The 25,931-nt window shown below is 45.8% G+C and overlaps 1 protein-coding gene across 1 annotated transcript in view; it reads left to right on the forward strand.

The window, feature by feature from the left end:
• HDLBP (high density lipoprotein binding protein) overlaps positions 1 to 25,931 on the forward strand; it is a 60,515-nt gene that overhangs the window by 28,006 nt on the left and 6,578 nt on the right. Inside the window, exons 4-24 of the mRNA XM_077291012.1 lie at positions 635 to 789; positions 1,323 to 1,538; positions 10,967 to 11,173; positions 11,270 to 11,485; positions 12,147 to 12,353; positions 12,435 to 12,542; positions 12,644 to 12,748; positions 14,199 to 14,277; positions 15,266 to 15,405; positions 15,491 to 15,595; positions 15,681 to 15,794; positions 16,138 to 16,224; positions 16,306 to 16,437; positions 16,561 to 16,779; positions 17,277 to 17,498; positions 19,945 to 20,163; positions 20,254 to 20,398; positions 20,483 to 20,631; positions 20,756 to 20,860; positions 20,957 to 21,091; positions 21,236 to 21,379. Of these exons, the coding sequence (XP_077147127.1) occupies positions 635 to 789; positions 1,323 to 1,538; positions 10,967 to 11,173; positions 11,270 to 11,485; positions 12,147 to 12,353; positions 12,435 to 12,542; positions 12,644 to 12,748; positions 14,199 to 14,277; positions 15,266 to 15,405; positions 15,491 to 15,595; positions 15,681 to 15,794; positions 16,138 to 16,224; positions 16,306 to 16,437; positions 16,561 to 16,779; positions 17,277 to 17,498; positions 19,945 to 20,163; positions 20,254 to 20,398; positions 20,483 to 20,631; positions 20,756 to 20,860; positions 20,957 to 21,091; positions 21,236 to 21,379 (3,209 nt within the window). The remainder of the gene's footprint in view (positions 1 to 634; positions 790 to 1,322; positions 1,539 to 10,966; positions 11,174 to 11,269; positions 11,486 to 12,146; positions 12,354 to 12,434; positions 12,543 to 12,643; positions 12,749 to 14,198; positions 14,278 to 15,265; positions 15,406 to 15,490; positions 15,596 to 15,680; positions 15,795 to 16,137; positions 16,225 to 16,305; positions 16,438 to 16,560; positions 16,780 to 17,276; positions 17,499 to 19,944; positions 20,164 to 20,253; positions 20,399 to 20,482; positions 20,632 to 20,755; positions 20,861 to 20,956; positions 21,092 to 21,235; positions 21,380 to 25,931) is intronic.

Here is a 25,931-nt window from a genome sequence, read left to right on the forward strand (position 1 = left end):
CTGATCGCTGCTGCGTGTCAAACGAAACGATATCGCTAGCGAGGACGCTGCAACGTCACGGATTGCTAGCGATATCGTTATAATGTCGTTTCGTGTGAAGGTACCTTTAGAGTATTTTACAGAAATGTTGACGTTCAGTTTGTATTGTGAGATCTGTCTTCTTTGAATTGTAACTAAATATTTAATTATTGATCAGCCATTACAAAGTTCTGAATCTTTGTAATATACTCCATTATCTTATTTTGCTTCCTTCTCTCTATCACCATGCTGAAAGTTCTGTTTTAACTGCCCAGTTCATGGCTCTTTTAGACTATGCTTTGAACTGCAGCTCCAGCCAGGATCCGTTCTCCAACCATATTTACAAACTCTCTCACTTTGTCGGCTTCTCTGCTCCCCTCCCCCATGAAGAATGAGAATGTTCGTAAATACGCTTTGCTTTGAACTGCTGCTTTAGTGCCCATACTGAGTTTCTAAAAGTGCATGAACCAGCAGCAGTTTCAGCACAGTGTTTATGAAAAAAGGAAGCTGAAATAGCTAATGGAGTATATTACAAAGATTCATAACTTTTCAAAGGCCGATCATTAAATGAAAAAAGGTTTAGTTGCCCCTTAAGCATTTGTGACTTTCCATAAAGTGGCAGCCATTGGATCTGAGGAGGAAAATGATCCCCCCACTTACAAAGATGCATTCCCACCCCTCCCGGAAAAGGCTGTTGGCAGTGAAACCCCTTCTGAGCCTGCAGGTGCATGGAGCAAAATTCGGCCTATCAAGTCTTCCGTTATCACTCAGGTTTGTTGATTATTTCTGTAGATTATTGGAATTTTATGGTCTGAATATTTTAGACCTGTTAATCTTGTGTTTAAGCAGACCTAGTGTTCTTAAGAGGAATCTATCAGTAGGTGTTTGCTAACTCATCTGAGAAAAGCATAATGTTGGAAAAGAGACCCTGATTCCAGCGATGTATCTTTTAGTTTACTGTGTGCAGCAGTTGTGACAGAGTTTTTAGATGTAGCAGAGCTCCGAAAGCTAATCCAGCCCACATCAGGCTCTCTGTGTACATGGTCTATTGACATTGAATTATCAGAGATGGAGACATGGCTGGTCCAAGGCTTATGTTCATTGTGATCCAGGCAGTGAGAATATCATAGTGATAAAACCTTTGTTGTATGGAAATAACGGCACACAGCCTAATAAGTGACACATCGCTGAATTCTGTGTCTCGGCTGCTACATTATGCTGTCCTCCAATTGCATAGCAAAATCCTGCTGATAGATTCCCTTTAAGAGAATTCTTGTGCTCCAGTAATTGATGTTTTCATCTAGGTGTTCCATGTCCCTCTGGAAGAGCGTAGATACAAGGACATGGCTCAGTTTGGGGAGGGTGAGCAGGCCAAGATTTGCTTGGACATCATGCAGAAGACTGGAGCTCAACTGGAACTTTCCTTGGCCAAAGATCAAGGCTTGTCTATCATGGTTTCGGGAAAGCTGGATTCTGTAATGAAAGCAAGAAAAGAGATAGTAACACGACTGCAGACCCAGGTAAGGTGAATTTCATGTGACACAGCCTCATTTGTAGCCCTCTGAGGGGAGGGGATGTGCAGCCTCTAAGGGAAAACTGTCGTTGGGAGTGAGAAGTATTTCTGAACCTGATGCAATTGGAACCCTCTAAAGATTAATTTGCCAGAGCTTCTGGGGCACACGAATGTGTGTGTATATCAACAGATTTTACTGCCAGTGGCTAATGTCAAGAGAGCTGATTCCCACGTGTTGCGTAGTGAAGGATGGGAGCTCTTGTTATGAAGATTCTAGTGCGGCAGATCACACGCAGCTCCTATCTGAATTGCTCGTCTCATTTACTTGAGGTTGGAAATTCCAATAACCGAGCTCACACTCTGTATAATCAATGCAGCCTCTTTAAAGCTAGGTTCTTAATTGTGCACACTTATGCATGATCGGTGAGTTGTCACTAGAGTTGAGCGAATTTCTTCGGGTCCCTACTTATAAGCTGCAGAGGGAACCCGGATACATGGAGCGTGCCGGCTGATTGGTGCCGCAGCTCCAAGTGTCGCGGCTGTGTCACTGTCACAGCAAATGCATGGACAGCCCAACAGACAGGCTCTCCATACATGCGCTGTGACAGTTATACAGCCACCACACATGCAGTTGCGGCACTGATAAGGCGGCACGCTCCATGTATCCAAGTTCCCTCTGCAGCTTATTCGGTAAGCGCTATAGCTTACCGAATAAGCGGGTACCCGAAGAAATTCACTCAACTCTAGTTGTCATGTGTGATTTAAGGGGATATTGTTCAATTTCATCGTGCATTTTAGATTAAAATTAGACCTAAAATAAACCCTTTTACATATTTGAATGTAGTATATAACGCCATAATTCTGGAGTATGTTAGGCTACATGAATAGCAATGTAAAACCGAGCAGATCGCCATCTATTCTTTCACACTGTGTAATAATACGTCATCTATTTGCTTCACATTGCAAAAGACCCAGCCCTGCTGTAATAAACTGCTGAACTTGCTATGTACATACAAGATAAGACACTCTTAATACTATGTCTGGCCTCCTTGGACTGGCTTTATGATAGTTTGCATTCGCAGATTCATTTTTCTGTTATAGGAATCAATGAATGGAAGAAACTGATCTATACCATGAGGGGCTCAAACAGCGCCATAAAGACCTCATTGTCTTTTAAAGGGAACCTGTCACCCCCAAAATCGAAGATAAGCTAATAAGCCCACCGGCATCAGGGGCTTATCTACAGCATTCTGTAATGCTGTAGATAAGCCCCCGATGTATCCTGAAAGATGAGAAACACAGGTTAGATTATACTCACTTGGGGGGGCGGTCCCGCTGCGGTCCGGTCCGATGGGCGTCGCTGTCCGGTCCGGGGCCTCCCATCTTCTTACGATGACGTCCTCTTCTTGTCTTCATGCTGCGGCTCCGGCGCAGGCGTACTTTGTCTACCCTGTTGAGGGCAGATAAACGTACTGCATTGCGCAGGCGCCAGGAAAGGTCAGAGAGGCCCGGCACCTGCGCACTGCAGTACTTTGCTCTGCCCTCAACAGGACAGACAAAGTACACCTGCGCCGGAGCCGCAGCATGAAGACAAGAAGAGGACGTCATCGTAAGAAGATGGGAGGCCCGGACCGGACCGTGACGCCCATTGGACCGGGACCGCCCCCCCAGGTGAGTATAATCTAACCTCTTTTTCTCATCTTTCAGGATACATCAGGGGCTTATCTACAGCATTCCAGAATGCTGTAGATAAGCCCCTGATGCCGGTGGGCTTATCTCACCTTCGATTTTTGGGGTGACAGGTTCCCTTTAGGCCATGTTCACACTTTGCGGTTTTTACCACGGAACCGCTGCGATTTTGATGCTGCGGATCCGCAGCAGTTTCCATAGCGTTTACATGAAAACCCTATGGAAACCGCAAACCGCTGTGCACATGCTGTGGGAAAAACCGCGCAGAAACGCAGCGGTTTAAAACCCGCAGCATGTCACTTCTTTGTGCAGAATCGCTACAATTCTGCACCCATAGGAATGCATTGAACCGCTTACTTCCCGTATGGGGCTGTGTCCACGTTGCGGGAAGTAAGCGGTTAATGTGCGGGTGGTACCCGGGGTGGAGGAGAGGAGACTCTCCTCCAGGCCCTGGGAACCATATTTGGGGTAAAAAAAAGAATAAAAATAAGAAATCATGTTATACTCACCTCTCAGCACTGCACGCGGCTGGCCGATCAGAGTTGCTGTGCGAACAGGACCTGCGGTGACGTCGCGGTCACATGACCGTGATGACGCCCGGGGTCACATGACCGTGACGTCACGAAGGTCCTTCTTGGCACAGCATCTTTGGAACCGGAGCGCCGCGTGCAGCGCCCAGGAGATCCGGACATCGGAGGGTGAGTATAACCAATTTTTATTATTTTTAACATTACTATTGATGCTGCATATTGCTGCATATGCAGCATCAATAGTATAGGAGTAATCCCGCAGCGGAAATCGCAAAACAAACCGCGATAAATCTGCAGGGATTTCCGCAGCGGTTTTGCCCTGCAGATTTATCAATTCCACTGCTGGAGAACCCGCAGAGGGACGCCGCAAAGTGTGAACGTGGCCTTAATGTGATCCACCATTCATTTATTTTATTTTTTTTTTAATTGGATAATTTTTTTTATAGAAAAACTATTCTTTACATTTTTCCATTTTCCAAAACGTAACAAAACACAAACACTCTAAAGAAATACAGTAATACATAATGTACTATCCATACTGCACAATATCCATATGTGTTTCTCGATCGCCTCTCATTGGGGGACACAGGAACCATGGGTGTATGCTGCTGCCACTAGGAGGCTGACACTATGCAAATAAAAAAGTTAGCTCTTCCTCTGCAGTGTACACCCCACCGACTGGCATTATACTCTTCAGTTTAGCTTAGTGTCAGTAGGAGGTGGACACGGGTCTTTCATTAGACCCTTATCTACCTCAATGTGCGTCGTTTCTTTTCAAGTTTTTCCGGAGTGATACAGGGTGAACAGTCACACCTGTAATCCCACATTATGGACTATGAGTACGGCGTATACTGCCACCCCGTATCCTCATAGATCCCTCTCCAGAACCAAGAGCCTAGGACACAAGCGTGCTTAGAAGTCCGGTCCCGTTTTCTCGTCTGCCGTGAGTAGCTCTGCACTGCAGACTGACACCCCCCTCTGCCCCACTGTCCCCTAACCCGCTGGCATTTTCTTCAGGGACCTCTTCAATATGTCTAACTCTAAAGGGGGCCGCTCTCGTCCTCCTTCTTCTTCCTCTTCTGCCTTAGTCAAGTACTTTGCATGTTGGTCCTGTAACAGCAAACTTCCTCAGGTCAGTCCTCTCCGCTCTGTCAGGCCTGCAGCAACCCGATTGTTCCCACCGCCCAGGATCCCCCGGCCGATCCGTCCGAGAGTGATACCCCCATCCCAGGCTGGGCTTCCTCTCTGTCACAATCGGTGGCCGATCTAACACAGGTGTCTCAAACCCTGGTGTCCGTGCTGGACCGATTACCTCTGCAGATCCCCGCAGTAGCCAGCGGGTCGCAGGAGCCTCCGCCCGAGCCTTCCTTGATTAGCCGCAAAAGGTCCAGACAGGAACATCGGTCTGAGTCCTCTTCTCGCTCCATCTCGCCACTCGGTCCTCCTATGCGGTTGGCGTCCTCCCGATCCTCCTCTCCTGAGTCAGGCGAGGCGTTCTCTGATGCGCATTCGGAGGATGTTTCGGAGCTTGATTCGAACCAAATCGCTACCATGAGGGATATGGTTCAGAATCTCATTGGAGCGATAAATCTAACCTGTCATCAGGAGTCCTCTACGGAACCCGCAGACTGGCTAAACCACCTTCCAAGTTTTTCTCTCCTCACCCGGAATTCAAGGAGATTATGACCAGAGAAAGCGAGAACCCGACCAGACGCTTTCAGAGAGGAAAGCGACTTGGCGTTTTATATCCCTTTTCTCCGGAGCTCACCGCTAATTGGACTGCTTCTCCTTCGGTGGACCCTCCAGTTTCCAGACTGTCCACCAACACGGTCCTCCCACTGTCCGGCGGAGCATCTCTGAAGGGTTCTAACGATAGTCATAGAATCTTTTGCGAAGTCAGTCTTTGAAGCGGCCTCAGCTAGTCTTTGCCCAGCCTTTGCTTCCACTTGGGTTTCAAAATCCATATCCAAATGGGCCAAACAACTCCGTCGGGGCATTCTGGACGGGGTTCCATCCGGACAGCTGGCGGAACTTGCCAACCAGATTTCTCAAGCGGGTGAATATCTGGTCTCCGCCTCCCTGGACGCCGCGTCTTGTGCGGCTCAGGCGTCCAGCAACGCGGTTGCCATCCGCCGGACCGTTTGGCTTAAGGCCTGGCAGGCGGATTTGTCTTCTAAAAAGTCCCTTACCAGCCTGCCTTTTCAGGGGTCTCGTCTCTTTGGTTCTAAGCTGGACCAAATCATTAAGGACGCTACAGGGGGCACAAGTTCCCTTCTTCCCCAGGCCTAGCCTTGTCGCCCTCCTAGACGTCAATTTCTGTCTTTTCGGCCTTTTCGTCGCTTCGCGGCATCAAATTCCTTCTCCCAGCAGCAACAGAGGCCACAGGCACGTCAAGAGAAGAAGACGGTATCCTTTAGGCCCACTCCTTCCTGGCGTCCTCGCTACTCCCAGGGTAGATCCTCCAGGTCCAGGACTGGAAGAACCACCTCGGCATGACTCGCGGCTAGTCGTCAGCCCACCTCCCAGGCTGGGCGGCCGTCTCCTCCTCTTCAGGGACGTCTGGATCTTCTCAGGAGAGGACGCATGGGTCAGGGAAGTTGTATCCTCGGGATACAAGATAGAGTTCGTTTCACGACCCTGGGATAGTTTTTTCGAATCCCGACCTCCAAGAGAATCCCGCTCTAGTTCCGGGTTTCTTCGCAGCCATCACTTCTCTCCTCAAAGCCGGGGTAATTGTTCCCGTCCCAGAAAAAGAACGGTTCACAGGTTTCTATTCAAACCTTTTTGTGGTACCGAAAAAAGACGGCAGGGTGCGTCCCATTCTGGATCTCAAATTGCTGAACAAGAGAGTTCGTCTGAAGCACTTCAGGATGGAATCCCTTCGTTCAGTAATTGCTTCCATGGAGGCTCAGGAATTTGTGTTCCATAGATATTCAGGACGCCTACCTCCCATGTTCCAATATTCCTGGGACATCACCGGTATCTGCACTTTGCAGTGCTTCAGGAACACTTTCAGTTCGTCGCCCTGCCGTTCGGTCTTGCAACCGCCCCAAGAGTTTTCACTCTGGCGGCGCTGATGGCCATCTTGAGGGTCAGAGGCCTGGTTCTGTTTCCATACCTCGACGACATCCTCATCAAGGCTCCGTCCTTTTCTCAGGCCCACGAAAGCCTGTCCATCGTTCTCGACACCCTAGCCCGTTTCGGGTGGCTGGTCAACCGGAAGAAGTCCTGCCTTATTCCTTCTCAGCGCATCATCTTTCTGGGCATGCTCTTCGACACTCGTCAGACCAAGGTCTTTCTTCCCGAAGACAAGAGATCCATTCTTCGTCGGGACATACGCGTGCTCCAGGGCCCTCGGTCTCCCTCCTTCCGTTCGGCCATGGAAGGTTTTGGGGAGGATGGTAGCAACATTGGAAGCGATTCCCTTCCCCCAATTTCACTCGCGACCTCTTCAGCAAGCCATCCTGTCTCAGTGGAACAGGTCTGTCTTCTCCCTGGACCGCCCGATCCGACTCTCTCCCCGGGTCAAACGGTCTCTCAACTGGTGGCTCACGTCGCCTCTCGTCTCCCAGGGCAGGTCCTTCCTTCCAGTCCACTGGCAAGTGGTGACGACAGATGCCAGCCTGCTCGGCTGGGGTGCGGTGTTTCGCCACCTGACTGTACAGGGCCGCTGGTCGGCGCAGGAGTCAACCTTGCCGATCAATGTCCTCGAGATCCGGGCCATTTTTCTGTCCCTTCGTCACTGGGAAGGGATTCTCAGGGGCCTTCCAATCCGAATCCAGACGGACAATGCCACGGCGGTGGCATATGTCAACCATCGAGGGGGGACTCGGAGCTCCTTGGCCGAGGTATCCAAGATCCTCCTCTGGGCCGAGGCAACGGTTCCAGTGATATCTGCGGTGCATATCCCCGGCGTGGACAATTGGGCCGCCGACTTCCTCAGCAGCGAGGGTCTCGCGGCAGAGGAATGGTCCTTGCATCCTGAGGTCTTCCATCAGATTTGTCTTCGATGGGGGACTCCGGACGTGGACCTCACGGCGTCTCGAATGAACTGGAAGGTTCCACAGTTCGTCTCCAGGTCTCGCGATCCTCTTGCAGTGGGCGTCGACGCTCTGGCCATTCCTTGGTCACAGTTCGTGCTGCCCTACCTGTTCCCACCCCTTCAATTACTTCCCAAACTGTTGAAAAAGATCAAAGCGGAAGGGGTGCCAGTCAATCTGATCGCCCCGGATTGACCCAGGAGAGCTTGGTTCGCGGAGCTAGTCAATCTTCTCGCGGACCGGACGCTCCCTGGCGCCTTCCAGGCAGGCCCGATCTGCTGTCTCGGGTCCGATCTGCCACCCGAATTCTCGGTCGCTCAGTTTAACGGCGTGGCTGTTGAGACCGCAGTTCTAAGAGCGTCTGGCCTTTCGGACCGGGTGATTCGCACCATGATTCAGGCTCGGAAGCTTTCGTCTTCCAGGATCTACTATCGAACCTGGAAGGCTTACTTCCGTTGGTGCGAGTCCAACTGTGTTTCATCTATGTCCTTTTCCCTGCTTTCCATTTTGGCTTTCCTTCAGGCAGGACTGGATTTGGGCCTAGCTCCTAGTTCCCTGAAGGGCCAGGTCTCTGCGCTTTCCATCCTTTTTCAGAAGACTTTAGCTTCCCGACCACAGGTTAAGACCTTCCTTCAAGGAGTAGCCCACGCTGTCCCTCTGTACAGGGCCCCTGTGGATTCATGGGATTTAAACCTGGTACTGGACGTTCTGAGGGTTCCCCCTTTGAGCCTCTCAGGGAGGTCCCCCTGTCAGTTCTATTTTGGAAGGTGGCCTTTCTTGTGGCCATCACGTCTATCCGCCGCGTTTCCGAGTTGGCGGCCCTGTCTTGCCGTCCTCCGTTCTTGGTCATCCACCAGGACAAGGTGGTCCTCAGGCCTCCGCCTTCTTTTCTTCCTAAGGTGGTTTCCACCTTCCACCTCAACGAGGACATCGTTCTACCTTCCTTTTGTCCAGCTCCGACTCATCCTCTGGAGTGATCGTTGAACAAGCTGGACCTCGTCAGGGCAGTGAAGATCTACCTGGATAGAACGTCCACTTTCCGGAAGACGGATTGTCTTTTCGTCATTCCTGATGGCTCGCGCAGAGGCCAACCGGCTTCTAAGGCGACTATTGCTCGCTGGATCAGAACGGCAATTCTGGAGGCTTACCGGGTCAAGAACAGAGTTCCCCCTCCTGGGATCAAGGCTCACTCTACCCGGGCAGTCGGCACCTCCTGGGCGGTACACCACACGGCTTCCGCCCTACAGCTTTGCAAAGCGGCAACCTGGTCTTCCATCCACACGTTCGCCAAATTTTACAAGCTCCATACCTATGCTTCGGCGGACACCAGCCTAGGCAGAAGGATCTTGCAGGCGGCAGTGGTGAGTCCTCTTGCCTGATGGAAGTCTGTTTCTTCCCGCCCTTGGGACTGCTTTGGGACGTCCCATGGTTCCTGTGTCCCCCAATGAGAGGCGATAAAGAAAACCGGATTTTTGGTTGCTTACCGTAAAATCTGTTTCTTGGAGCCTCCATTGGGGGACACAGCACCCTCCCAATGTTTCTCAGTTTCTGTTTTATGTTCTATGACTGTTTTCACGTTTACAGTTCTCAAGTTTGTGGTTATGGTTTTCAACCTTGTTATTTATCACCTACTGCTTTCTCACTAACTGAAGATTATAATGCCAGTCGGTGGGGTGTACACTGCAGAGGAGGAGCTAACTTTTTTATTTGCATAGTGTCAGCCTCCTAGTGGCAGCAGCATACACCCATGGTTCCTGTGTCCCCCAATGGAGGCTCCAAGAAACAGATTTTACGGTAAGCAACCAAAAAATCCTGTTATTCAAAAGGCAAATGCAAGTCCTGTCAATATTCATTTAGATTCATTAAAAAAAAACTCTGAAAACATCTGCATCATCTATTGTCTTTTTAAATATTAGAGGGCAACCTCAGAGTATCCAACCATTTTTCCCAAATATTTTCAAGTTTGTATAGTGCATTTCTTTTTTGATACATTGCCTTTCCAACTCCTTATTATATTATTTATATAACATATATTCTGCAGTAGTACGGGGACTGGAATCTACCCAGCGTAAGGCAAGTAATTTGCAAGCTTGAAGTAAAATAGAAATCATGCCTATGACTCTGGGTCCATTTTCTGTTCTAGTATACCCAAAACACGGGCTCTTGGCTCTAACCAAAGTTTTATATGGTAGACCCGTTCTATCAGCTATATCGCCTCTTTCCAAAATACTCCAATTCTTGTGGATTCCCATAGCATATGACATTAAATGGGCGTCATCCTTCCCACACCTAGGACACAGTGAATTGGACTTTACTCCACAAAATGGGAATTAATTAGGGGTTTGTGGTCCTTGATTTTAACAAGAAAAATAGTGCAGAATGCCGCTAGGTTTTTTGTTTTTTTTTATAAATCTGGTTAAAAATGGCAGATCTTGCAATGGAGCCTCCTATGGACACTTAAAGAGCTACTGTCGTTTTATTTCTTAATTCATAAATCAATTGTACACCTGAAAGTAATCAACTTTGTAATACATGTTATCAAAGAAATCTGCTTCATTTTCTTCCTGGACTGATCATTCTCAATTTATGGGTAAAACCTGTCTTCCATGAATACAGATTTTCCCAACACTAAGAGACAGAATTGCAGTTGCTGCTTTTGAAATTCCATGTAGAGGGGCCAGAGGCAGAAAGACATTTTGCTGCAGGTTCTCAAACTCAAGTTAGTTCTCCATAGTTTTTTTTTTTTAAAATTTGCTTCGTCAGTCATCTCCATAATGGGAAATTCTGTATTCACTGAAGCCAGATTTTACCCTTTAATTCTGAATTTTGAGAATTTATAGTCCATCCAGGAGGAGAAAGAAGCAGATTACTTCAAGTAAGATACAAAATAAAAAACTTTTACTGTATTAATCTATGGATAAAAAAATTAAAATGACTGTTACTCTTTAAGCGCATATATGAAACTCGAAGTGGAATAAAACTGCAATATGTGCACAGTTTGCATGTTTGTCTTTTGATATGAAAAGGAAGTTTATTCAAGGGGTACTTTAAACTGTTTTTAATGGATTTCAATGCAGATTCTGATCAATTGAACAAGCTTAAAAACAAATGTGAACATAGTCCAAGTCTTTATAATCCTTTGTTTGTTTTTTTTTTTGTTTTTTTTTTTACTTCAGGCATCTGCTTCCATTGCTATCCCCAAGGAACACCACCGTTTCGTGATTGGTAAAAGTGGAGATAAGCTGCAGGACTTGGAATTGAAAACCGCTACCAAGATTCAAGTCCCCCGGCCCGATGATGCCAGTAACCAGATAAAGATCACTGGCACCAAAGAGGGCATTGAAAAAGCACGGCATGAGATTCTGCTCATCTCGGCCGAGCAGGTGAGGGACCGCTATCGGAGATACATAGATGGTGTTCTTTTGGTTGGTTCTGGGTTCTCTTCTCTTTTACTCACTCTCTTATGTCTTGTATGTCAGGATAAACGAGCAGTGGAACGTTTGGAAGTTGACAAGGCCTACCACCCTTTCATTGCTGGACCGTACAACAAAACTGTAAATGACATCATGCACGAAACCGGAACAAGAATAAACATCCCTCCTCCGAGTATCAACAAAACGGAAATTATTTGCATGGGCGAAAAAGATCAGCTGGCGCAGGCAGTGGCCAGAATCCGGCAAATTTATGAAGAAAAGGTGAGGCTGAACCTGACTTCATGGCTTTTACCAATGAGCTTCTCGTGGTATCTCACATTTCTTCCTGAGTGAAGGTGGTTACTCCTGCTGTTAGCGCCTCAGTATGGCTAGTCATTCTTCCCAAAGTTGGTTTTCCTAATGTATATGTGACTGTCATGCCTTCTATAGTATTAGCCCGAGGGCACTGAACTGGTACAGTAATTCTTGGTCTATTCCACTGTGTGCATGTTAGATGGGCACATTGGGCTACTAACTGATCAGTGTTTTAAAGGGGTTTTCAGCTTTTGAAAAAGTTTTCTCCAAACCATTAAATACTAGAAAGATAAGGATAGTACTCGTTCTCCCTGAATTCAGAGCTGGTGCTCTTTTCTCTTTTGGCTGCAGTGGTGACATAATCTTGACGGCACACATCACCGCTGCAGCTAATCACTGAGCTCAGTGGCTTGAGAGCCAATGAGCTCAGTGATTAGCTGCAGAGGTGATATGTGACGTCATTGCTGAAGCCAAAAGTGATGATATGACAGCTGTGAACCCAGGAGGGTGACTGCGATCTGTTTAATTTATTTATTTTTTTAAACTAGGATCAGATTGGGGACCAATTGCTTAAAGGTAGAAATCCTTTTTTTAATGTTCTTTGAGTAATTTTTTGTGTTCTTTGCAGAAAAAGAAAACCACCAATATTGCAGTAGAAGTGAGAAAATCCCAACACAAGTATGTAATTGGCCCTAAAGGCAACAGCTTGCAGGAGATCCTGGAGCGCACAGGCGTGTCTGTGGAGATCCCTCCCAGCGATAGCAGCTCGGAGACGGTGATCCTGCGGGGTGAGCCTGAGAAACTGGGACAGGCACTGACTGAAGTGTATGCAAAGGTAAGCTGAGGTCTCTGCATGGCTGTGTCAACGCTAATGGGAGCAAAACCAAGAACTGACATGGCTTCTCTGATTCCTCAGGCTAACAGCTTCACTGTGGCCACCGTGTCTGCGCCATCGTGGCTGCATAGATTCATAATTGGCAAAAAAGGACAAAATTTGGCAAAGATCACACAGCAGATACCAAAGGCAAGTAACTGGCATCTCCTCTGCTTCTGATACTCCCCGACATCCTAGACACGTGGAAACGTTTGATTGATGAGATGATCATGCCAAGGGTCTCTTTACAGGTGCACATCGAGTTTACAGAAGGGGAGGACAAGATTTCTCTGGAAGGCCCTACAGAAGATGTTACTGTTGCCCAGCAGCAGATGGAAGTCCTTGTCAGTGATCTGGTAAGAAGTTTTATTAGTTTGTGTGCTGCCGACTCTGTTTGTGATGCCATTTACAGGATTACTTTTAAATCCACTATTAAAATGCTTGTATGAAGCTGAAATGGGCTTGTCTCAGCAAGAGCTGTGGTACTATGGCTTTTATAGCATTCATTCATTACATGGATGTTTAGTGCTCATATAATCTGTTCGTACGTGCTGATCGTCTTCTAGACCGGTGATTAAATAAAAGAAATCACAAAAGTTACCAGCGAGCTCATAACTTTCCTGCAGAGCGCAAAAGCTCCTTACTTCTACTGATTGGTGGGAGTCACAGCACATGAACCGCTGACCGGATCTTATGACAAATCCAAACTGTTCTTTCAACTGGGGTTAGAGTCTAGAGTAGTAATGTGATATTAATGCCCATTACAAGGTAACGTTTTATGAGGCTACTCAAGAAGAGGAGAAGAGCTTCAGTCTTTCTTCTTTCTGTCAAAATTTACTTCAGTTTTTTCTTTGATCTGGTACACAAATAGTCTAAGAAGCAGCAAATCCATGAATATTTTTTTTTTTCTATCTCAATTCTTGATGAGCTGACGTGATGACATAAGATGCTCCTGATTCATGAAGAGGTGTGCACGTCTCTTCATGAATCTAGAGTGTCTGACGTGTGGTGTGCTCCTCCATATACCATGCCAGGAATCTTACTCCAGTCTATGACTAGAGTAAGATTTCTGGTGTAGGGGAACACCACAGCTTATAACTTGGACTAGCTGTGGCGTCATGCACCTGCCATGCCTTGTCCCCAGTTCAATTCATTTTGGCGGAACTGGGAGAAATTGGCATGAAAACGACAAGAGTTGCACAATTTTTGCACAACTTTGAGTTGCATCAAAATGTTGTGACTTTTTTTTTCAAAGCAGTTTATGACAGAATTGCTTTGATGGATCTTGGCTATTATGTGCACATACCCTTATCATTTTTCTTTTTTTTTTTTTCTGTCATTTTATTTTCATGTCATTCTTGTGGATCCTGCTGTAAAGACTTGTTAGTGACAACAAATTTCAGTTTTCCGATGTTTTTATTTTTTCATTTTTTCTTTTGAACCTTTTGGAATTATATGTAAAGTGCTAAAAAGTGTTGGATGTTGCCAATGGCAGTTAAAAAAAAATAAAATAAATAAATTAAATAAGTCACTTCAAATTTTCAATGAGAAGGGTGTAGAGTGCATAATATACTCTGACCTTGCTGGACTCATGGCCTGGAGAATGCTTTTTGAGGCTGCACGTTTTCATTGGTGACAACATTAGTACACAGAAAAGTACCATAATTGCCTATTAGATAATTGAAGATCAAAATGTCCCTGCTTGCTTAGGTTATCATTTTGCCAGTCATTTATCTGTTAAGATTACCTCTGAATACCTATTGACATGAAATATTCAGATCTCACAATGTTTCCACTATTTTTTAGATCTCCCGAATGGATTTCGCAGAAATAAATATCGACCACCGATTCCACAGGCACCTCATTGGAAAAAGTGGAACAAACAGTAAGTTGGTGAACAATTGATTTTCGGCAAAGATGGCCTTAGCGGTGCCAGTCGTGACCATGCTCTAAATGCATGAATAATCAACATTGTCACTGACATTCTCAGTACGTATGCACTGAATATAGGCTACAGGAAAGGCGAAAAGAGAAGCATTGTCTGTTTAGGCACTAAGGACCCAATTCATCAAAACAGTTTTGCCAGAATTCTTAATGAATCCGGAACGGCTGACTCAGTCGTGCCCACTAATCAAGGCTGGCGAGAAAATTGCTGGTCTTAATGAATTAAGCCTAAGAATCTATACATTTTTACTAACAAATTTCCCAAATGGGTAAATAAACCCTATCTTGGGAATTGTGGTTAAAACTTTACTTTTATTTATTTTAATTAATGTCAATAAGTCTAAATTATTTAAAAAACAAATGCGGTCTTATATTTGTATATTTCAATGTTATAATGTGCCCTATATGTTTCACCTAGATGGGCTTCATCAGGGGACAGCAGCCATGATATAGATATAATACTACATTCTCAACAATTTAACTTGGCTAATTCAGCATTAATGGCAGATAGGTCATGGATCTCTAAAATCTAGGGCACCATTAGAATATTGAAATTAGACTACATTTGTGTTTTTTAATTATATATTATTATAGCACCATTTATTCCATGGCGCTTTACATGTGAGGAGGGGTATACATAGTAAAAACAAGTACAGTAATCTTATTCAATGCAAGTCACAATGGTACAGGAGGATATATATATTATGTAATGTTTATCATATTTTCCAGATAGAAGAGACAAACTAAATATAATATTGCCTGAATTACATTGGGATTATAGTTACAAAATTGATAAGAATAAAGAACGTGCTTTTATAAATAGATGAAATGAGCATTATATCTTAAATATTAACCTTTTGCTCAAATATGGTTTTGCAAATTGCATAGAAACCTTTACAGGATTGCACTTACAATGTGAACCTGTTCAGTTAATAGGATAAAGGAGCAGTACAAAGTGTCTGTGCGCATTCCCCAGGACAGTGAGAAGAGCAGTCAGATCCGAATTGAAGGTGATCCCCAAGGTGTGCAGCAAGCGAAGAAGGAGCTGCTGGAGCTGGCTTCACGGATGGTGAGTCCAGCAGGAATGCACTTCTATAGTTTAGGAAGAGGCCTCATCTAGTAACCTAACTTTCTTTATGTTTCTCCATATTTAGGAAAACGAGCGCACAAAAGACTTGATAATTGACCAGAAATTCCATCGCACAATTATTGGACAAAAAGGTGAAAGAATCCGGGAGATTCGTGAAAAGTTCCCGGATGTAAGGCGCTTTAAGACCTCAATGTCATCTTCACACGTTTGTCATTTTTCTAGTAATCTAATGTTATCTCTCCATCCTTTTTTAGGTAATCATTAATTTCCCAGATCCAACTACAAAGAGTGATATTGTGCAGTTGCGTGGCCCCAAGAATGAGGTGGAGAAGTGCACCAAGTATCTGCATAAGATGGTGACAGAGATGGTACGCACAGGTTTACGCTCCTTTTAAATGTTTGTTTTCGCTTTGTGTTCATCCTTTATTTTTAGTAGCCATATTTCTAGAAAAAAAAAATGGAAGCAGTCATAGACGAGCCTATAAAAAATATTAGAAAGTATGTAGTAAAACAAAGTAATAATTGATATGGCCATTAAACCATGATGTGTGACTAGTGAATGCCGGACTCTCTGCAGTCTGCCAGTTTGATTGGTCCTGTGTGCATAGTGACTTTTTTTTTCTTGACTTTGCCAGATGATTATTATTATTTTTTTTTTTTCCTTACTGTTTTTTAGTACTCTATTTTTTAATGATTACTTTTACTTTTCAGGTGGAGAACAGTTATTCCATTTCTGTACCAATCTTTAAGCAGTTTCACAAAAACATCATCGGAAAGGGAGGTGCCAATATCAAAAAGGTAAGTTGTGACTTCCATTTTTCTCTTTTTTTTTTTTTTTTTCTCCTTTGTCTTATACTGAGTGTTGGTTTCCCCATTTAGATCCGTGAAGAATGTAACACAAAAATTGACCTCCCAGCTGAGAACAGTAACTCCGAAATGATTATCATTACTGGGAAGAAACCCAACTGTGAGGCTGCACGGGATAGAATTCTGGCCATTCAGAAAGAACTGGTAGGCGTTGTTCGCAATGCGTTACACTTCTAAATTTTAATTTTTTAAAAAACATTTTTGGTAATTTTATTAGAATTAGGTGCACTGCTCTTTGACTCCCATTCTTTGTCCGTGTGGTTACAGGCTAACATAACTGAACTGGAGGTCAGCATTCCATCGAAACTGCACAACTCGCTTATTGGCGCTAAGGGGCGCTTCATCCGATCAATTATGGAGGAGTGCGGAGGCGTGCACATCCACTTCCCCAGTGAGGGCTCAGGAAGCGATACAGTTACTATTCGAGGACCAGCTCAGGATGTAGACCGGGCCAAAAAACAGCTGCTTCAACTGGCAGAAGAAAAGGTAAACGTATTTATGTAAGAACGATTAGGAGAAAAATGTAAAAAAAAATTATATAATCTAAATATATATATCCTCTGCCCCCTCTTGTACTCCTCCAGTGCACCCCCCAAAAAATGGGGATACTGTGAAAGGTCCTTGCTTTCTATTCTTCATTTGTGTAAGGTCGACTGTTGAATGAAAATCAATCAATTGTATTACTTGTGTATCAGCACCGTTCAATATCAATTGGGGAATATCCACCGACACTTCGTAATAACTTACATTTATATTAGTACAAGCCCCAAGAAGATCGATATTGATTTAGTTTGTAGACTTCACTGTCTCAGGAGGCTGAAAACAGTGATTGTTCTTTACACTGCATCTTATCTCATGTCTGATTGGCAGTGAGTTATTGGCTGCTTTGAAACTTCTTACATCGGTCACTTTTTTTTTTTTTTTTTTTTACTTTTTAAGAATATATTTTATAGAGTGTAATAGTTTTAATGTTTGTGTTCCAGCAAACAAAAAGCTTTACTGCCGAGTTACGAGCTAAACCTGAATATCACAAGTTCTTAATTGGTAAAGGAGGAGGAAACATCCGCAAGGTGCGTGACCAAACTGGTGCCCGTATAATCTTCCCCACCGCTGAAGATAAAGACCAGCAGCTCATCACCATTGTGGGCACAGAGGAGTCTGTGAAAGATGCACAGAAGGAGCTGGAAATACTAATCAAGAGTTTGGTGAGAACAGAATACAATTTTTCTTTTTGTTGTGTTTTTTTTTTTCGCTTTTCCCCTTTATATTCAGAATTATCAAGAATTTAAGTCAAATGAAAAAGCCAAGTATATGTAAAAAGCGAAACGCCGTGTTCATTGCCCATCATAAGATGCAAAAACGCCTACTTTGTGTCATCTTCTTTTGGGAAATGTGGTATATACACCTTCAGTGTTCTTGGGGGTGCGTGTTTCAAAAACCCCTACCGCACTCACAAATGCAGCATTGGGTAAAGAGACTGCACCTGATGTTAAGTGTTGTGTGTTTTTTTTTGTTGTTTTGTTTTTTTTACATAATGCTGCTTGGTTTCATAAGTTTCAGCTGAAGCGGCACTTAACAGTCGTGGTCAAAAGTTCTGAGGCACACAAATTTTGTATTGTATGTTTTTATAGCGGTGTTTTGTGTGAACTCATGATTGCAATGTATCTGATTACTTTTCCTAAAGCCCCCGTCTCACTAAGCGAGATCGCTAGCGAGATCGCTGCTGAGTCACAAGTTTTGTGACGCAACAGCGACCTCAGTAGCGATCTCGCTATGTGTGACACGTAGCAGCGACCAGGCCCTTGCTGTGAGATCGCTGGTCGTGTCGGAATGGCCTGGACCTTTTTTTGATCATTGAGGTCCCGCTGGGTAGCACACATCGCTGTGTTTGACACCTTACCAACGACCTCGTTGACGACTCAGACACTGAATCGTCATAATAGCTCCCATGTGACATCGTTGTACAGGTCCTACAGGTCGCTGGTGAGATGTCAAACAGTGAGATCGCAGCAGCGATCGTTGGGAAGATCTTACTGTTTGACATCTCACCAGCGACCACATAGCGACGCAGCAACGATCCCTGACAGGTCGTATCGTTGTCGGGATCGCTTTAGCGTCGCTAAGTGAGACGGGGCCTTAAGTCATTTCTTGCCAGGAAAATTAACTTAAGCACAAAAAAACAATTTCTAATTAATTTCAGCACTGAGAAAACTCCAAAAACGGGCATTTTGAACGCATTGTTTTTACTGCCAAATAAGCAGGTTTGGGCTACCCAAAAATAAAAATCAACAAAAATGCTGAACATAGCCTAAAATCAGATGAAATTCCTTTAATTGTACTTCATTAACCATAGAAACATCAATCTAAAAGGACTATTAAACCTGAAGCTGCAAACTTTCAGAAAATAAAAATTTGCGTCCGCTTCAAAGCTTTTTGATCACATCTTTACAAAGAATTATGTGGAGCTCTTTTTTTTAAAGGGAACCTGTCTCCCCCGTGGAACCCCAGAAACTGGCGCTAATTGGAGAGGGGTAATATAATGAAGGCAAATGGCAGGGATTTCTTCCAGGCACCACACACCCCGGAGCCTGGAAAAAATCATTAACATAAAGACAAAATATTACATTTCTCAGCATCAAGACCATTAATATGAGGCATACAGGTAGGACTAGTGTAACATTTCTATTACCTGTATGCCCATATTAATAGGTCATATTTGTCCCAGGGGGTGACAGGTTCCTTTTAAACAGGTTCTCTGGGAATAGAAATAAAAAATAAACGCCTAAACAAAATTTCATCTTAAAGAACTTCCTAAATGCCTTTTAATTAGAAAACTACGCATAATCACTATAAAATTGGATGCCAAGTTCTAAGTGACAGAGACCTCTCCTAGAATGGTAATAGGACAGGTGCCTGTGAGCAGGTGCAGTAGGAAGATCTGGTCCTAGGGGGTATTCTGATACTGGAGATACCATGGCTACTGCAATAAGAGGCTGATCACCCTGTTGTCCACCCCATCTTTCTCCTGGGAACATACTGAAGCTAGGCCAAAGGATTGGACGACAGTTTTCATTGATGTGGGAACATGATACCACCTTAGGAAGAAAGGATGGCATGGGGTGGACAACCTTGTCCTAATGGGGAACAAGGAAGCGGACAAGTGCAGGAAAGGGCAGCGAGCTGAAGACGCTTTTCTCAAGGGCACCTGTTCTATTAAAGAGGTTGTCTTGTCTTCTTGTGCTACCTATCCTTTTGGAATTCTGGGAGCAGTACTATTTATTAATAGTCTAAGCAGCACAACATTGCTGCTAGTCTGAACGATCCAGCCAGCTTGAGTGCTTACAAACTCTACTGGAATGAGCTTGTAAATGCTGCATTTGTCTGGCTACTGCTGATAGACTGCACTGGCCAGTAAAGTATGATTTGTTAATTATAGGTATTTGGGAATTTATGATGATATTCCCTTGTAATTTACTAATTCTAACCCCAGAGAGACGTTTTAAGCTGTAATAATGATATAAAAGTAGGCGATCGGCACTACTAATTGCTTGTAACTTTCTGCTTATCAAGATGTGTGACCTGCATAATATGGTTGTCCTAAACTACCAGCTATGTTGTTAGTATTTTTTTTATTTTTTTTTATTTTTTTAGGATAACATAGTTGAGGACACAATGTCTGTGGACCCTAAGCACCACCGTCACTTTGTAATCAGACGAGGACAAGTGCTGCGGGACATAGCAGAAGAATATGGTGGTGTAACGGTTAGCTTCCCGCGCTCTGGTGTGCAGAGTGATCGTGTTACTTTGAAGGGTGCAAAGGAGTGTGTAGAGGCTGCCAAAAAACGGATCTTGGACATCATTGAAGATTTGGTGAGGAGGGATACAAAATGGCTTCCATATTTTTCCTTAAGTGTTCTACTATCATGGGGGATTCTGACGTTTCTCACTTTTGTACTTTAGGAGGCTCAAGTCACCATTGAGTGCATGATTCCTCAACGATTCCATCGATCCATTATGGGCCCTAAAGGTTCTCGTATCCAGCAGATAACAAGAGAACATGGTGTACAGATTAAGTTCCCTGACCGTGAAGAGAACCCTCAGGCAGGTAAGGAAAACCTCTTATTTCAGGTATCCTTGGTAGTTGGGTAAAGAAACCATACAAGTATGTTCAGCTGTAATTTTCCATCAGCCCAAAATTCTGAGTCACCAGCCCAGGAGAATGGAGAAGAAGGGACCGAAAATAAGGTTGCTGCAGACCCAGGCTCTCCTAAGAAATGTGACATAATTCTGATCTCTGGACGCAAGGAGCGATGTGATTCAGCTTGCGAAGCCCTAAAGGTTTGTAATGATCGATTTGATAGTTGCGTAGAAAATATTGGATTAACATGTTGGCGACTTTTGTTGAAAAATTATGAAATTCCTTGCTTTTGGATAAATAATGCGGCTTATTCTATTTCTTTAGGCTCTTGTTCCAGTCAGCATTGAGGTGGAGGTTCCATATGATCTCCATCGTTACATCATTGGGCAGAAAGGTACAGGCATCCGCAAGATGATGGATGAGTTTGAGGTAAGTCTCTTCAGACTTAAAAAATAAATGTTTTGAGCAGATAATTAATCTGATTACAGTTCAAATGATATCATGTCTTTGTATTATGTACATTAGGTCAATATCCAAGTGCCAGCCCCCGAGCTGCAGTGTGATATAATAACAATCACCGGCCTTTCTACTTATTTGGATCGCGCCAAAGGTGGTCTTCTTGAGAGAGTCAAGGAGCTGCAGGCTGAGCAGGAGGACAGGGTGAGTGAAGTTTACAGTGATTGCTTTTGAAGGGGCCCATTGTCCTTTCTAATAGATCTATACAATGTGAAGGAAATCTGTCCATTAAGGGTGGAAAGTGGATTTTGGTGTTTTGTCTAATCATGGGCTCTTGTGTCTTTCTAGGCATTGAGAAGCTTTAAGTTGGTCATCTCTGTAGATCCCAAGTATCACCCTAAAATTATTGGCCGCAAAGGTGCAGTCATTAGTCAGATTCGCACTGAGCATGATGTCAACATCCAGTTTCCCGATAAGAATGATGAAAACCAGGTAAATTCTACTAAATTTGTTTTTTCTCTTTGCTACTGAAACATAAAAATTTCAGGATTATTTCATGTTTGCTCCATGTGTCAGTTTGAACAAGCCTTGCTGCGTATTTTTGTCATATATGGGGAACAAAATTCTTAGCTTTTCCTATCCAGCAAACCGTAAAATGCATAAAGCACATGGCCGACATCTGTGTGCTACAGACCTTCCCTTTACTTTTTCTTCCACGGAGCCATTGATTTGCTTTGTTGAGTTTGATCCGCAAACACCTTAAGTTTTCTCCTTCGCCACATTGGGGGACACAGGACCATGGGTGTTATGCTGCTGTCACTAGCAGGCTGACACTAAGTTGAGACAAAAAAGAGTTAACTCTTCCCCTGCAGTATACACCCTCGTGCTGGCTTCCAGAGACCCAGTTCAAGCTTAGTGTCCGTAGGAGGCACACTGGATTTAAACCTTTTTATTCCGGACGAAGGGGCGACTGATTCTTTCATGTTCCGATCTCCCCCCGAACCAAGAGCAGGCGAGCACGGGAGTTTCACCTCTCTGTATCCTCTCCTGCGACGTGGGAAGCCACTGCCTGAGCTGACCTTTTTGGGCAACGGGCCCCTTTCACGGGCACCGATCTCCCCCCGATTTACAGATGAGCACTGGTCTTTTACCTCCAGTATCCTCTTCTGCAGCCAGGCCTTTATTGCTGGACATCTGCCCTGCCCACCAGGTTTCACCCTTGGCTGTACAGAGGCACTATTCCACTGTGGCGTCCGTGCAGCCCCCACTGCATCACCACTGAAAAAGAGCGGATGATGGAAGGAGGCGGACGGTTCCTCTCCACCTCCCTTTCATGGGAATGGTGCATGGAGGCTCCCCCAACTCTGCACCGTCCTATTTACCCCGGGCACTTTATTGGGTAAGTGCAGTCAGCGCGCGCTTCTGCCGCTGTGTATCCTTTAGGGGTCGGATTTTTTTCTAATGGCGGTTACTTTTATTGGGGGCTCCTTAGGGCAGGACCCCTACCCTAGCGCCGCGACTCTTTTCCCTGCAGTCCGCGGGTGCATGCCGGCCGAGGCCGAAAATGTAGTCCCCGGCATCGGCCTTCTCCTAGGCCGCACTCCGGTAGGCTCCGCCCACTCCACGCATCATTCCTACGGCCCCTCCCACGCTTCTGGCGCTTCTTGCTCCCTGCGAGATTACATATCAGAATCTCGGCAGCCATCATCCTTTCTGCTGCACGCAGCGCCGGCCGGTTTTCTCTTCCCCACGGAGGATCTCCACTCAGCTATTGCGGGGCACAGGACCGGGTAAGGAGACGGCACTAACTGCTTCCCTGCAGCGTTACCCCTCAGCTTCCTCATAGCAGGCTTTGTTCATTACATTGGGGTACAACATGTCCCAGTCAAAGGGTAAAAAGATTTCTAAGGTACATGCAACCTTTTTCTCTGCTTGTACCACCTGCCAGGCTCCTCTCCCCAGGCCTCAAAGCTCCCCGCTCCAGCCTGTGATGCCCAATGTGCCCAAGAGCCCTCCGCCGCTTCCGACCCCAGTGTTCCTAGCCCCCCTGAGTGGGCCACGTCACTGTCCCAATCCGTGGCTTCGCTAGCTAAGGCGATTGAATCCCTTCATGACCCCTCTGGGGAGCGGGGTGTTCGTTTTCCTGGGTTAAGAGACCCCTCTGCTACTGGGGAATCGTCGGCCAGCAGGGGCCGCTCTCACCCACAGGAGGTTCGGACATCCACAACACGGCACTACCTCTCCTGATCATTCACCTCGCCATTCAGCCTCCAATAGCTCCACTTCTCGCTCACCCTCCCCAGGGGCTACAAGCGATCACGAGTATGAGTCTGAGGCGTCCATGGACCTGGATTCTCCGGAGTTCCGCTCGACTGTTGACTTTCTCATTGAGGCTGTCAATCATGCGCTAAAATTAATGATAATGACCCTAATTCAGCTCCGGATCACGCAGTTTCCTTCACTAGAAACAAGCGATCCCATAAGGTGTTCGCCTCCCATCCGGATTTTCTAGAAATAGTTAAGAGGCACAGGGAGCGACCGGATAAACGCTTTAGGGGCAAAAAGGCTCTGGAATCTAAATATCCTTTCTCCACAGAGCTGGTTAAGGATTGGACAGAACCACCGCTGGTAGATCCTCCGGTATTGCATTTGGCTACCAAAACGCTGTTATCAGTACCTGACGGGGCATCAATCAAAAGTCCCACAGAACTCCAGTTGGATTCCCTGGCGCGCTCAGTGTATGAAGCCTGAGGTTCCTCCCTATCCCCTTCCTTCGCTGCAGCATGGATCGCCAAAGCTATGGTTTTCTGGGCAGATACTCTTGCACATTCCATTCAGGACCAGGCTCTTCCGTCTGAAGCGGCGGACCTCGCCAAACAAATTGCTATGGCGGCAGATTATGTGATGTACGCATCTTTAGACGCAGCCGACTGTGCGGCAACCGCGACTTCAAACGCCGTCACCATCAGGAGAGCTATCTGGCTTAGAGAGTGTCGGGCGGATTCCTCCTCAAAAAAATCTCTGATTTTCTATTCGCCACGACCGCACCCACTAGAGAGGGGATCCGCCCCTAGGAACAGGAAACCTACAGAGAGATAAAAGGGGCGGCCCCCCCTCGCTCCTCAGTTGGTTTCCTGTTCCTAGAAGGGAACCCACAGAGAAGACTCTAGTGCAGTTCTTGGAAGAGGAAAAACTCGCCTGGATGCCGCCTGTGCGTCTCTGTTGAGCGGCAGGGGCTCCAGAGCGGGTGGGCAGAGTCGGGGGTTCCTGTTGGTTCCCTCCTCATCTGCGGCGGCCGACCACAGAGCCTGAAGTTTGCAACGATCTCCCTGCTGGGACATCGCTTGTTGGGGACGGCTTAAAGGTGAAGGTACCTGGTTTGTTCCGGTCTGGATATCCCCCCCGGTCCCTCTGTCAAGGTGAAAATATATATATCTTTATACTCTTTTTGTACTGCTATACTCTTATACTGTGAAACAATAAGTTTTTCCTATGCTTGCAGATATAATTGTATTAAAGATGGCTGCCAGTGTTCACCTTTGCTCTAGTTTCGTTTCCGAGGAGTTAAGTATCATTTCTTCTGAAATCGAAACTTAAGGAATGTGAAGAAAGGATGATACGCCAGGAGATGTCAGGACAAATCAGAAAGGACAGAACACTAGACGTATACTGCTTAAACCCCGCCTATTGCGTTCCTTTTTAGTACTGTGTATTCTGAAATAAACACAGTTGCTGTAATCGCTGCTGACACATATAGTCGCACGGGCATCAACTGAGACTGAACCAGCCTCTTTGTCTGACTCATTCTTATCCGGTACCAGATGCTCTGCACATATTTTAATTTGGAATGACTGGTGGATGAGGGTTATTGTCGTGACGACCCCGACACCTCAGGTATGATGGCGACGCGGTGTGGGGTTGCCGTTCCTGGAAGTGGAGCAGAGAACGCTGGCGCATGCGCAGTAAGATCGAATCCCAGATATAGTTACAGCCGAACCTCTGAGGTCGGCATTGTATTTCCGGGGGAACCGCCATGTTGGTTTCCTTCAGGTGGTCCCATTCCTCCCTGGATGCGGTCGTAGGACAAGGTAAAAAAAAAAACAGGGCAGCGGCAGGAAGGGGGTGTGTGTATGTGTTGGGACTCCTGCACTATAAAAGGATCAGTAGTAGTGCAGGCAGCGTGCCATTATGTCGTCCCAAGAGGAGGTCTGTGAGCACCCTGTGGAGGAGCCACAACCCGGTGGTGATGCTACAAAAAGAAGTAGTGGACACTCTAAAAAGAACCAGAGGTTCTAGACCTGCCAGATTTCCTTCACAATGACTCGGGGAGAATTCCAGTCGACACCACCGAGGTAGGCTGACGCCTGCTTCTTTTTCGTCACGTCTGGCTTTCCATCATCCACGACGAATGGGTCAGAGACCTGGTGTCGTCTGGTTACAAAATAGAATTCTCCGTCTCCCCTCCAGCTCGGTTTTTTCCCTCTCGTCTCCCAAGTTCGAGAGCTCAGTCACATGCTCTCCACTGCGCCATCGATTTCCTCCGCCAAAACGGGGTCATCATTCCGGTTCCGGGACACGAGAGATTCAGAGATTTCTACTCTAACCTCTTCGTCGTGCCAAAGAAGGACGGGTCCGTGCGCTCCATCTTGGACTTGAAGCTCCTAAACAAGCACGTAAAAGTACGGCACTTCTGGATGGAGTCCCTTCGGTCGGTCATTTCCTCATTGGAGCGAGACGAGTTCCTAGCATCAATAGACATCAGAGATGCTTATCTTCACATTCCAATCTTTCCGATCTTTCCGCCACATCAAAAGTTCCTCCGATTCGCCATCCTAGAGGACCATTTTCAATTCACGGCCTTATCCTTCGGTCTTGCCACAGCTCCCAGGGTATTCACGAAGGTCATGGCGGCTGTCATGGCCATCCTGCACTCCCGGGGAGTGGTCGTGTTGCCATACCTAGACGACCTTCTGGTCAAAGGTCCATCCTTTCATGCCTGCGAGGCAAGTGTCTGCATTACGTTGGATTCCCTTTCGCGCCTAGG

Source organism: Ranitomeya variabilis, chromosome 2, assembly GCF_051348905.1.
Source record: "Ranitomeya variabilis isolate aRanVar5 chromosome 2, aRanVar5.hap1, whole genome shotgun sequence".
Taxonomy (NCBI): domain Eukaryota; kingdom Metazoa; phylum Chordata; class Amphibia; order Anura; family Dendrobatidae; genus Ranitomeya; species Ranitomeya variabilis.